The sequence below is a fragment of the Anopheles maculipalpis genome, chromosome 2RL (genome assembly GCF_943734695.1).
Source record: "Anopheles maculipalpis chromosome 2RL, idAnoMacuDA_375_x, whole genome shotgun sequence".
Classification (NCBI taxonomy): domain Eukaryota; kingdom Metazoa; phylum Arthropoda; class Insecta; order Diptera; family Culicidae; genus Anopheles; species Anopheles maculipalpis.
Genome location: NC_064871.1, coordinates 29,424,472 through 29,437,599, shown reverse-complemented (window position 1 = coordinate 29,437,599; position 13,128 = coordinate 29,424,472). Strand labels below are relative to the sequence as shown.

The 13,128-nt window shown below is 43.2% G+C and overlaps 1 protein-coding gene across 1 annotated transcript; it reads right to left on the bottom strand.

Annotated features, from left to right (window-relative positions):
* Nucleotides 1–52: 52 nt before the first annotated feature.
* On the bottom strand, nucleotides 53–11,379 carry LOC126557334 (myogenesis-regulating glycosidase-like). The gene is made up of 5 exons (XM_050213059.1): nucleotides 11,161–11,379; nucleotides 1,237–2,116; nucleotides 592–1,156; nucleotides 368–524; nucleotides 53–296 (listed from the first exon to the last, which is right to left on the bottom strand). Exons 1-5 carry the CDS (start codon nucleotides 11,360–11,362, stop codon nucleotides 97–99), a joined length of 2,004 nt encoding a protein of 667 aa, XP_050069016.1. The 5' UTR covers nucleotides 11,363–11,379; the 3' UTR covers nucleotides 53–96.
* Between the last annotated feature and the right edge of the window lie 1,749 nt (nucleotides 11,380–13,128).

Below are 13,128 nucleotides of genomic sequence, written 5' to 3'. Positions count from 1 at the left end.
TTAACCCTCACGGTTTACCCCCTCGGTTTGTGTTGTTACCCTTTCTTAAGGAACTAGCATAACTCGGTTACACTTGCACTTCATCAGCAATTTGGCTCAGTTTGCTTGGAACGTGGCAGAAACAAAGTATGGCAGCGTGTCCATCGGTGCCGTGTAGTTGTAGATCCAACGGCCACCTTCATGCACCCGATTCGTGTTACCGTCACGCCACGTCCCTTTGGGTAGGTAGATGTCCCGGGAGTTGGCGAACTCTGCTAGAACGGGTGCTACGACAATGTCCTCGCCGAGCAGGAACTCTGCAAGAAGGGAATGAAATACTATTATTTCGAAACTGTGCTATGAAATTCAAAAAAGGTGCAGGACTTACGATCGTAGATCGTTTGAGCGATCTTATCAGTTGGATCAAGCCACCAGATCGGTGGATTTACAGGTGTACCGTGTGATACGGCCAGTCGCATCCGCTGGATGATGTAGTCCGCGTATGTTTCGTGCAGTTCAGCAAACTTCTTGGATATCGTAATGCTCTGTTCGGGGGGCGGGAAATAGTCAGTTCAGGGTTAAACATATAAGACATGCTCCCTTAATACTCACCTCCTCATCAATGTCCCACGGTGTCTTGGAGAACTGTATGCTCGGCATAAACACGCTCGCCTCTAGCCAGCGAATAAACAGCTCCTTCGTCAGTATATCGTCCCCGTACACATTGCCACCGATCATGTCCGGCAGCACGAACGGATACCCGTTCAGGTTCATCTGCAGCAGGGTCGGTATGAGCGACTGTAGTCCATTGTTCCAACCCCAGCGTGTGTCAAAGTCGAGCATCCGGACAAACACGGGCAAATCTTGCGTTCCCCAACCGGTACGCACCTCGATCATACCACCGAAAGCGGCACACATTCGCACAAAGTTTACGGTCTGACTCGACGGCAACAGTGCCGTCGGTCCTTCAATGTCTGGATCGGCCGGTGCCCAGCTCGTTTCACCGGCATCGAACTTGAAGTTGTCGATACCGAGGTCCTGAATTTCGCGCAATCGTCGCCGGTACCATTCGACCGCGTCCGGATTGTTGAAGTTGATGTAGGACGCTTCGTTTTCGCCACTGTTCCACCACTTTGTATTGTAGCCGATGGTTTCGTTGTGCGATTTTACCAGATAACTGTGGCGATGGAGAGAAGACAAACATAATTAATTTCAATCAATGGTTTCAATCTCGATCCTATACCAGCAGTTCCATACCCCTTGCTTAGTGCCTCCGTATACCAAGGATCACAGTTTTTGTTGATGAACGGATGCACCCAGAGCGTTACGCGGAAGCCCATCTCGTGCAGCATTTCCGTCATCTCCGTCACGTTCGGGAAGGTGATCGTATTGAAGGTAAGCGATCCATAGCAAACCTCCCACAAATCGTCGACGTCGAGCTGCGCGTTCTTGAACCCGTACGCATTAATTTCGCGCGCAAAGTCTAGCACCGTTTGCTGGCTTATTGGACGTCGGTAGCGTACCCAAGTTGACCAGATCGGGTGCCGAACCATGCGCTCATCGGGAATGTCTACCGGTTGGTTCAGCACTCGCTCAACCGCCTTCTGATGTGCTTCGCGGGCATCGGCCGCCACCCCAACGCGATAACTAAACACAAACTCATCGTCGTACGTGTAGTACGGGAGTGCCTTCTTTGCGGTAAATCTCAGCACTTGATCGTCCTGATCGATAAACAGTGGCACCTCTTTGTCGATGTAGAAGAACACCCCGGCCGTGTTGAACCAGTAGCGTTCGATGATGGCCGCACTGTGTAGCTCTTTGGTGATGTAAGGATAGTCGTCGAAGCGTAGCTTCTCGATCGGGTAATACTGTTCCATCAGCTCCGGACCACCGTACCAGTGGAGTGGGCTTTGATCCGTACCGAAGGTGTCGTGCAGATGCACCACGTCGCTACCAATTTGGCCCTTGCGCAAGGTACGCGTTACGCTCAAGTACGCAAATCCGGCACTGTCCTCTAGCTCGCGAATTTCGATGTTGTGCCCATTGCCAAACAGGCGCATACCTTTCGGGAACGTTTCGATGTCGGAGTCATCCGTAAAATCGTGATCGAACGTGATCCTCTGCACACGATCGTCACCTAATGAGTTGGAAGAAAGAAAATCAATGAAAATACTGGTATATTAGGGTTTTTTTTTACATTATGTTTGTATAGCTTAAAAACTATATTTTTGAAGAGTTTGAATATCAGAAAGAAATGACTAAATACAACCAAGTAAGATGTAGAAGTTTGTGGTCGACCACACAGAGTTTGTCACGGACTCACGCGAAAAGTTATTCCCTAATTTGTGTGCTATTTTAAGACCTTTTCCCTTCATTTTACCGCAACATAGGAAAGTGTTGGTCTGCCATTTATGATATTTGACAACAATCCAGCTGTGGTAGATACATGTACTGTTACCACGAGCAACTAGCCAGCCCAACTTTTGGAGTAAGCAAAATCAAACAGCTACTTAATGCCACAGCCCATGGGAAATTTGTATCCGTCAGAAGGAATTAGGGCACTCTATTTTCTTGTGTCGGGTGTCTGATGGTAAGAAGAATGATGCTTCTTTAGGTGATTGGATACGAATCCTGGTTAAACTATGTAATTCGTTTGACACGCTGTTATAACATCATTGAAGTAGTGAATTATCTTATTTTATTTATTTGTTATCTTGATAATTATTTTATGAAGAACCATGGCGTAATCTTGTTCAATTTAGATAAAAGCTGTATTCGTAACGGCTGGGTATACGTTATACCTTATTATTAAACTAAAACTCGTTAAATGGAGGAGACAATGAACAAAGGAGGAACAATGCTCTAGCATGGGTTAATTTTAAGCCAGTTAAAGGAATTTTAACTAATATTAGAGGATATCTGCAAGTGTATCGATTCTCAAAAAAATCCGCTAAAATTTCTGATTCCATCTTCGACCTTAAGTTCATCGAAGGAATGGAAATAGCAGTAGTGCATCCAAACTTGACGAGGGATTAAGATCTAATTAGGAAAATCAAATCTCTTCAACGATACGATGATGATAAAGACCAATTTGATTGGATGTGGGCCTATTATATCATTTGGTAGACTTGGCTCTTCGGATGACGAGATCTTTTTAATTACGAAGGTAGAAGATTACAAGGTCGTTTAAATTACGCAACTCGGGTCGGTTCATCAGAATAGTTCTTCGTGAGGACTGTTCTCATCAAGCTACGTGGTCAGCCAGGTCACGATCGAAACAATGGTCTCACTGCAGCAGTGGGAAGAGTCAGCTGGGGGGCCAGCACATCCTGGCTTCTTCGCCATTTCGTGTTTTTGTAAAAGTCGAGTTTTTTTACGGATCTCAAAGAGACGCCTTAGCATGCGATGTTCTAGTATTCTTGCTTGATTGCCCCGAGGTGTCACAAAAAAATTTAAATAGGTTGGAGAATAGAGGATCGCCATGAACATCACAGCCCAAATGTTCATGGCGCAATGGGCTCCACTGGAGCAATGGGCTCCAGTGTAAACAGTAGGTTCAATAAGATAGGAACAGCCAAAGGTGTAAAAGAGGGGATTTTCGCTCCGCCTAGAGCCTACCGCGACAGGCAGTTGAAAACCGTTTTAATCGGTAAGAATCCAGCAGTTAACAATGAATCTCTATGAAGATTTCTACTTTGGATAAAAAATGCTTCGGATGCCCGGCATTACCAAAGATATCGTTAAAGTAGAAGAAGTTCCCTACACAACAGCGGAATCACAGTTTTTTATAGATTTGTTGAGTAGAAGAATTCAACTGAATTCAGGAAGAATTCAGCCATTGGCGAATTATGTGTCTACCTTACCCTCCCTACACACTACAAATGCCTCACCTTACATCAACAAAGGTGCTCCAAAGAATGCGGACTTTGCCATTAAGATGACTTTCAGATGCCATTCGTAGCGACGCGAAACAGCTGTTTTATTGGTGCTTGCACACCATTTATCGGTCAATCTCACCGAAACCCTTCCAGCTATGCAAGAGGCAGCTCGATCAAATACCATTATTTATTGCCCGTGGGAGAAGATCTCTGACCCAGATATTGACCGTGGGATCGAATCGCCTGTAATGGCGGTGGAGATCCCCACATTCCAGTATCGGATCTGCCGCTTAGATCATCCTCCCCGGTGGATAGGGTAGAATCACTCACATAAATCTTCTTTCCTTCTGCGTCGGCAAATACCACTTTCCGAAGCTCGCGTAGTAAAATAATTAATTTCTCCCAAGGGAAATTAATTTCAAGCGTTTGCTTTTAATCCTTTCATGCGCCATGGCGTGTTGGCGTGCTGCCTGGTGTGCATGCATAGGGGTAAAAAAAAAGACACAAGTCAGTACAGCGAGAGAGGGAAAGAAAGCATTCCATTCCGTTCTTGATCCACTCGAGGTAGAACGTGCTTGGAGGTGGGATGCTTGATCTATCAGCAAAGGAGCACAGAAATGGACGAGATTTATGGGACCCTATTTCAGGGATATGTGAAGGGGGCTGATGGTGCGGGGAGGATCAGAGCTGCTGATGTGGTGGTCAGCGCCAAAGCATCAGCAACACCGAAACACATCCCATTAATTATGGCCATTTTTCGCCGATTCTCGAGCCAAATGGTATTGCTTCCGTGTGTTTGTGTCGGGAGGGAAAACGAGTGGGGAGGCAATTTTTACGGCGAAAAAAAAAGCACATAATGGTGTGGGAAGGGATCGCGTTTGATCGCCACGATTGCGAAAAGGGATGAAAAATGTACCACGAAACTCGGGTGCAAATGACGCGTGTGATGGCGCTTGCCCAAAACAGTTGACCGTCGTCACGTGTTGGACGCATTCCTTTCGACTGTTCCGTTCCCGTCCCGGCACTTCATACACACCTACACCTCGGTTCGGATAATGGGAAATGTGTGAGGAATTGTCAACAAGAGAAAACTTCGATTTACTATGGTACTAGATGAGCTTATCAAAGCTTATGTATTTGAACTTCATAAGATATCTGGTTAACCATTTTTTCCGTACAGTTGTCTCTATTTAAAGGGACATCGAATAGGGCCAGCCATGCGGACCTCATTTACTGAAATTATCCGTAAAATGGCTATTTCTGCATAAGTGAAAATTGAACAAATGGCACCGCTGGCGCCATGCCGCCGCACAAATTGTCACGTAGCAGCAATTGAACAAAGCATGTATGAATCTGAGTTGCTGTAAGATCAGACTAGAAACGGCTAGAAAAATGGCTTTTCAATCTTTGAATGTCCTTCCTTTATACCTTCTTTTGATGATCCTATATTATACGAACGAGTACAGATTCTGTATAAAATAAACGAACAGATAACTTAAAATAAACGAAAAAAAAGTGAACTTTTGGATAATCACAAAGATGCAGTAGATAGTTAAGTTGCTGGTGATAATTTTACCATAATTCGGTAAAGTTATGCTTCGTAGACGAATTGATATCAGCTTTTTGAAAATCGGACATAAAAGTGGTGTATGAGACAAAATGCACCCAGACAGAAGTTATGAGAAGCTCCGCGGTCTGCAATAACACAGACACATTCTAGACCTTTTTTTAAAACTAATCTAAGTTTTAGAAACTTCTAAATAATCGTTTGAAAATTAATTGAAAATATTCCAATAATCGAAATATAACTACTGGGACTTTTTAACATCTTACCGCAGTCTTCATCAGGACAATATGGACTGGTTGGGAGATCTCTAACACTGAACCATTTTATCTCACCTAAACATTTACACAACAAGGCCAATTTTATCATAATGTTTTTCTTGTAATTAGTTCATATGTAGTCTATTATCGATGGATTTGTTCGCATATATTTTTTGTTTCACTTGCAACATTTATTAGAACGGAAAAAATAGATAATTTACGGACTCTCCATATCCATGGAGGCGCCTAGTACTTGATCGTGATTCATCGGGAAAAGATCAAACAAAACCAATAATAAATTAATAAAAAATATTTAGAATTTCGTTGGGTTTCGATCCATATGATAGATCATTTGAATCATTGAAAGGAACATTTCAAATGAATAATGAAAAAGTGGCAGCCAGGGCAGAGTCCGGTGGTAGAGGTGAAAGCATGCCAGTCACATGATAGGAACGGAGTTTAAATTCCATCCGGACCGCCGTAGACCGTAGTGAGCGCTCAATCAACATGCAACCTGCATAATACTCATCCAAATACGTGGTATCAGCATGTCCAGAAAGCTATTTAGTCACGGAAAAGGAGTGGAAAATTGTATGCTTGTCATGATAAACTGCAATCATATAATGGAATATTGCCATTGCTGAGGAAAAATTTGTAACGCAGCTGTGAAATTTTGGAATCAGCCATGGTTTAAGCTGGCAGTAATTTAATGAATCCAACTAAGTTTTTGCGTTTTAAAACTGTACTCTTGCTGTGCGATCTACTTAATGTCAATTTACTTTCTCCTTGTCTTGTTGAGACCAAATGCTTCGCTACTGATGAAATTTCACAGCTAACTTCTACAGACGAGTAGCAAATTGTTCCTAACTGATTGCAAGATTCCACTACATGATTGCAACGTTTCACAAGATATCTGCAATTAATGATGGACGGGTCGATCCGAACCTAGCAGATCGAAGACCCATCCATTCGGGTCATATTCCCGTGGGTGCACCAAACCCTTTGCGAGTTCTTGTCCTAAGTGCAATGGGTTCGGGACGACCACATGCTTTGCTGCACCTACATATCGATCCGGACTAGTAGCAATCACGGGTCGGACTCGATTCCTTCAGGAACAAACCCAGCTCGGGGTCGATCCGTAAAAAGAGTCGTAAGACCCATCACTACTTGCAATATTCGATCAACAAGAGTGTAAAATTCCATTACATAGATTTAAACCTTGTTTAGTATTTTTTTTCCCATGTACATATAAAGATGCACAGTCATTAGGTTATAAATTAATAGAAAATGACAAATTAATTACAAATTAATTCCTTCTTTTATTGTTCACTAAACAACAGTCTGTAAACAGTGTGTAAAACTTTCAAAAAGCCTTCCCAAGTTTAGGTAACGATTAAATATTACATATTCTGTTGAATATATTAAATATTCAACACTAGTAAGGAAAATGTTATGTAAATCGTATCGCACAAAGCATATAGCAGCGGTGCGCGGAGATTGTGATAGCTTTATCAGGTGGTATTTAAACTTCCAGCAATCAATAGATAGCTTCCTGTCAACTGTTAACAGCGTTTGTGGCTTAGCGACATTGATAAACGAATGAGAAATTTATGAGCGTGTTGTTAGCGAACATTAATGCGATTATAACACACTTAATTGTACTGTTGCCTTCTTGTGTTGGCTTCTCAGCTATTGTTTTCAATAAAAATTCCTTCCTTCTATTGAATACTGCTAGTAATTGATGGAAACCAAATCTATTTTGTGACCCATGTCCTATGAAGACCATAACTTTCCCGTCTAAAATCTTAAAAGCATTCTATCGCCATTTTGCAATAGCTTGTGTCTCCACTGTGTATGAAACATGATTTTCGGAAAATATAAAATTCAAAACCAAGAAATCTAAACCTCGAAGTAGTATGAGAAAAGGTAGAGGGAGGCGAAGTATCCATTTCTTTAATCGAGTCAGGCGTGTGGCAATCCAATCCGACGAAATGCGATACGTGTCGCCAAAGAAATTGAGGTCTACAGTTCGAAAGGAAAAACAAGATCCTCGGTCGAGAAAGAGAAAGAGCGAGAAAGACACTTTTAGGCCAACAATTTTCCTAGGGTGTGTCTCTGGAAGGCGGAAGTGGTTAGCAATTCTTCGCCGGGTTTGGCATCAGTTTTTGGATCGCGTCTAAAATTAATTCCCCTCGTACGAAGGCGAACGAAAGCGACGAGTGTGCCTGAACTGATTTTAGGCGACGGGATATTCCGATCGCTAAGGTAAGCTGTTTGGAAACATCGACACCTACCGCTTGCCTAACCACCATATTACCGCACACGATGATTGTCGGTGAGGTTGTTGGAGGTCCATCAATCAGCAAGAATTGTAAACACCAGCATCAACCAGCGCGCAGGAAGCAACGGCGGTGTGTAACGGGCACAACAACATGATCGCCGATCGTGGCCGTTAACTTAATGCTCTGTTTTCGTGTCGCCTGTCATGGATCGTTTGTTGCCTGTGGCGCGTTCTACAATATCGAAGCCGAAAGACATCGACGACGTCGACACCCACCGGACGAATGATGGCAATCCATCGGTCGCGTCCATCAACGGGGCCAGTTTGATGTGGACGTTCGTCTTTCGCGTGGGGCGAATGTTTTGTCAACTCCCTGGCACGAAATGGAAAGTGATAACTAATTTTTTTTTTTTGTTATCTGTTTATACGGCCATTACGTGATGGTGTTGAGTTATTGCCACCGTTTCGAACGCAAACGCCCATTGTGGGAGGGGTGCTTTTATTCGTTTTTTTTGTGGTCTATGGGTAAAGATTAGTTCGTTGTTTTGCAAGGATCGTGTCTAATGTATTTGCATTTGGTGGACAAATTGTAAAGTAAAGTGAAGTAGTACTGTTTGCTTTAAAATACTACTTATTATATTTTATTAGACAGTTTCGCGTCTGACAATGTTATTATACGTGTACTACTCAATTTTGTCTGTCTGACAGCTGTCATTCAAACATGGCAGATTGAAAACAACGGATGGTACACCAGGGGAAAATTATGAGAAAGAATATCTGGATGACTCAATTTAACTTCTCCATCACATACAATATTCTTACTTGTAAGTATGGAAACTAATACACGGCTTTAAAAAATAGGACGGCGCTAGACTGTGAGCAGTATCAAGCCAAGCTTAGTTATCCAAATGATATGCATCGTATCTGTTAGCACTTTGTATCATTCAGCACCATTCTAGCTCAAGGTCTTGGTGTACCAAACATCAGGGAAAAGGCTCCACTTTATTGGAATCTCGATTGGATGAATTGGGGTACTATTTCGTGTACTAAGTACAGTAAGAATTTTGTATTAGCGCCCAGAGATGACATAGTTTTATTTTTCTTTTCAGGTTCGTATAATCAATTTGAAGCTGGTCAGCCAAAAATCGAACTCTAGAAGGGTGAAGTTGTCTAAACTCAACGCTCCAGGTAGGTGAAATTTTTAAAACCATCGGATATAATGTTTAAATTTATTTACTTATATGTGGTCTGCTATCTGCAGTTTTCTGTCGGATTTGCATGATTCTTCTGAAAGTTATCGAGATAGTTCCCTAAATTAACGCAATAGAAACGCCCTAGCAGGTCATGTTTATCGCAAAAGTGTCTTCTATCAGGCTTAGCCATATTTCTCTTTATAGAACTCTTCTTTAAATAAATCAATATTAAAGTCATTTTGACTAATGATCTTATTTTGTCGTCTCACATGTTTTGGCTATGCTTTCAAAAGAGGCGCAGGATCTATTTCTTATTTCATCTTACTTTATTTTAGATGCCCTAAAGTCTTCACGAAACATTTGAAAACAACTGATTTTTGGAAAAGTTTTGAAGTGGATTTAAATTTTCGAGAGACGTTGCCTCAAACCGTTAAGAATTCTAGCGGTCAACGGAAACTATTCCTTGCTGATTAAGCTCTTCGTTTTGCATTATGATTTTTTCCGCCTGTGTGTGCTCTACTATCGTCCCAAAACTATCACAATATGATTATTTTCCCGGCAAAATATTTAAGCGCTGAAACGGAATCATCAGCACTCACATAAGTTCTAATTCTCAATAATTCTCTAATTATAAGGATTATTCTATGAAAAGTTTTCATACTCCGAAAAGAGACTTCTAATTCTACTCGAATTCAAACAGGTCATCTTAAACATTTTATAAACCATTTCATCCAACATCGCAACTAGCGACACATGAAGGGAACATCCCATCATCCCCTTAAGTGCATAGCAAAAACGGCATCATGATGGATGGATTGATGGGTAGATTGAATGTTAAAAGCAACCAAATGTGTGTGTATGTGTGTGTGCATAACTTTCCCAGCCCGGCTGTAAACATTATAACCCCCAAAGCCAAACTTCTCGTGCACCTTAGACACGATCAAATTACACGGCCAGCCGTTGGGCGATGGCCAATCACACTTTAGCCGTAAATGTTTAATTTATATGCATCGAAAAGGTATGCAATTCATACCCGCGCGCACTTAAGCCTGTTTCAAAACTACTCCCAAGTACCTCTGGGCGAGCGGAATCTACTGTTGCGGATGAGTGATGCCAATCAAAGCTGAAGGTTCATCGACAACGGCAAAACTCGCTGTACACAGCAAACTGTTGCACTTTGCTGACATGTGATCGGTGTTGGTGTCGTCTTTTCGCGCGGCTCGACGGTGCTCCCCAACTATTCGGATCCGATGCCAAATGCACTCACTATCTAATGCATCCATAGTTAAATGGATCGACAGATGCCCTTCAGATGCGGTAAGCCGACATATTATCCGTCCCATCCTGCGGAACGTGATCGGGTCGGCTGGGTTTGGGATTTTTGTTAATGCAACAAAAAGAGGTTTTGGATTGTTATCGCATCGTTAGGTGAATCAGGCATGCGCAAGATATTGTAGAATATTATTTTATTTTGGGACGTAAACTTCAGTTAAACCTTCAGTACCACAGATGTCGAATGAACTGTGTGTAATGATTTCGATAATATTTTTTTATACGCAAGACACAACAAGTCAGATCAGATCTCTCTAACGATCAGTGATCAGATCCTACAAAGACTAAACACTGAGTGGATATCGATGTACTAATATTTATCCACCGATTATTTATTCATCCCAACCAGCGGAATACTAAATATTTTCCAACAAAATTCTCCTTCATTTTCACACCACAAAGTCCGTTCGTCTGGTCTGACCTCGATGCCTTACGAATGAAAATAATTCCATGTTTATTTTCATCCATCGGCCATAATAAGCGGAGCGCGCCTAGAGCGTCTGTTGTTGATCTATCCAACAAACCGACGATCGTTACACCTTCTTAAAACAAACTTGCGAGGAGGAACTCTTCGAGAATCGGAGGCAAAAGTAAACAGATCACTTCATTACACGCCACTTAAGGTGTGAATCGGTGTGTAGTTCCTTTTCCACGCGCGTTATGCTTGCCTTACCTCGATAGATGCTCAGGACGTACCGGTGATCTGGTTGCTCTTCGAGGCGCAGTTCGATCGAGCTGGCCGCAAAGCGATAGGTTTCACTGATCTCTTCATCGTCCCGAAGTACTAGCACGAGGGTCACGGCCAATGCCGCCGCCAGGACCAGCACACCGAGCGTGGACAGTAGGAAACACTTCTTTGTCACCCGTATCGCCATCGTCGTCGTCCAGGCGGGGAATTGTCAAACCACCTTGATCAACCACTAGTACCGTTTTGCAGCCACGAAACACACACCTGAACGCGGGACACGAAAATAAACCACCCAAAACCACCTTCTAGTAATAGCCGTGACACTGGCGTACGACCACACAGGGGTGACGGTGTTTCTTTACGGCGATCGGCGTTTGGATTTTGTATGTCACGTTTCGTTTGGTATATGACACTGGTGTATGGTGACACTGGTTCGCAAAACCTGTCGGCGAACCGTACTATCCTTCTTCGGATGTTGTGTTACTTTGACGAATACGATGCCGAAAGTGATCTGAAGCGAAACTCTCCTGGTGGAGATCACTTTTAAGAATGGCACACTTTACACACTCGGATTCATTCACTGGTTTTTGGAGTGTGAGATCTTCTGGTGGGCTGGTGAGATCGGCACCAGCAGTCACGTCTCCCGTTCTGCCCAATCGGTTTTCACTACGATCGGTACACAATCGTGTACTAAACCTTGCTGTGGCCGGGTAATACTGGTGCGAACAACTAGCAGATGCCGTCACTGCTATCACCAAATGACCACAACTTCCAGACATCACCGATGCCAGGTGACAGATAGAACCTTCCACAGCCCGTGAACATGTTGAACGTTGGATAATACCCTCCCACACAGACACACACAGACTTATCTCTCGCTCTTCCTCTCTCTATTTCTCTCACAGCCTTAGGAAAAGTGAAGGCAGCGTATCTGTGTGTTATCACCGGATAAGTTTGATGTCCATTACCTCTTCCCGTCCGGGAGTCTGTTTGTTTGTTTTATCAATCGATACGACCGGACCTCACATTGATTGCGGAGAACAAACGAACCACTCTATCTCTAACGCCACGATTATGACATCCCGGAGATGTGGAGATAACGATGAATAATTAGGTACCGGAGATAACAGAGAACAAGACACGTACTAATCAAAACACGCACGCCACACCTATACTTAACAACTTTTCACAGAAAAATGTTGGAGCGAAGGATCGACTATTTGACATCTTCCAAATCGATGCACATTTTTAAAGTACACTAGAACGCGTCGATCCTCGGTCCGGTTCAAGTCGCGACTGATCGCGAAGAGTGGCGTCCACCTTTCTTGGACAGCACGAAGCTTTCCCACCACACACACACGGATGAAAAATATATCCAAACGTGAAAAATTCATCCCCCGTCTTGTTGATCCTCCTCGGCGGATTGCGGAGGATGCTAAAATGAGACGGGCACGCGCGCTGTACTTCACACACAGAAACACACGGCGAACACTGGGAAAATGGGTTCAAAAGGTAGGGCACCAACAAGACAACAAGAAAAACTCTCCTTTTAACAATTTCCCAACCGTTACTCTGTGTGTGTGTGTATGTGTGTGTTCGTGCGTTCGATCGGGGTTGTCCGCCAGAGGCAAGACAACGTGGGGACGCTCATTTTCCTCGACCTTGTCACTTGGGCCGGATGATGTTGCTTTTGCACGAAGAATTGATTAATCGTGCGTTGTTTCGGTTGAGGTTGAGGCCAAACATTCTCTCGTTGGTTGTGAATATTTTTATTTTTTATTCGTTTTTTTTTTTTATGTGATCTTGTCGGGGCGAATCATTACGGAGGGTTTTCTTTATGACGTTTTCTCCTTTTGCGGGCGGCACGTCAAAGCATCCCGCGCGTGTGTGTGTCTGTGTGTCTTCTAGGGGAACGGATACAGCGTGAAATTATATCCGTATTTCAGCGGGATA

Excerpts from the sequence above, each read along its gene's own strand:
- LOC126557334 (XM_050213059.1), bottom strand. The coding sequence starts at position 11,362 with ATGGCGATACGGGTGACAAAGAAGTGTTTCCTACTGTCCACGCTCGGT. Across the intron at positions 525-591 it reads CGTGGGACATTGATGAGGAG|AGCATTACGATATCCAAGAA; the intron begins GTGAGTATTAAG and ends CCCCCCGAACAG. Across the intron at positions 297-367 it reads CGCTCAAACGATCTACGATC|AGTTCCTGCTCGGCGAGGAC; the intron begins GTAAGTCCTGCA and ends CCCTTCTTGCAG.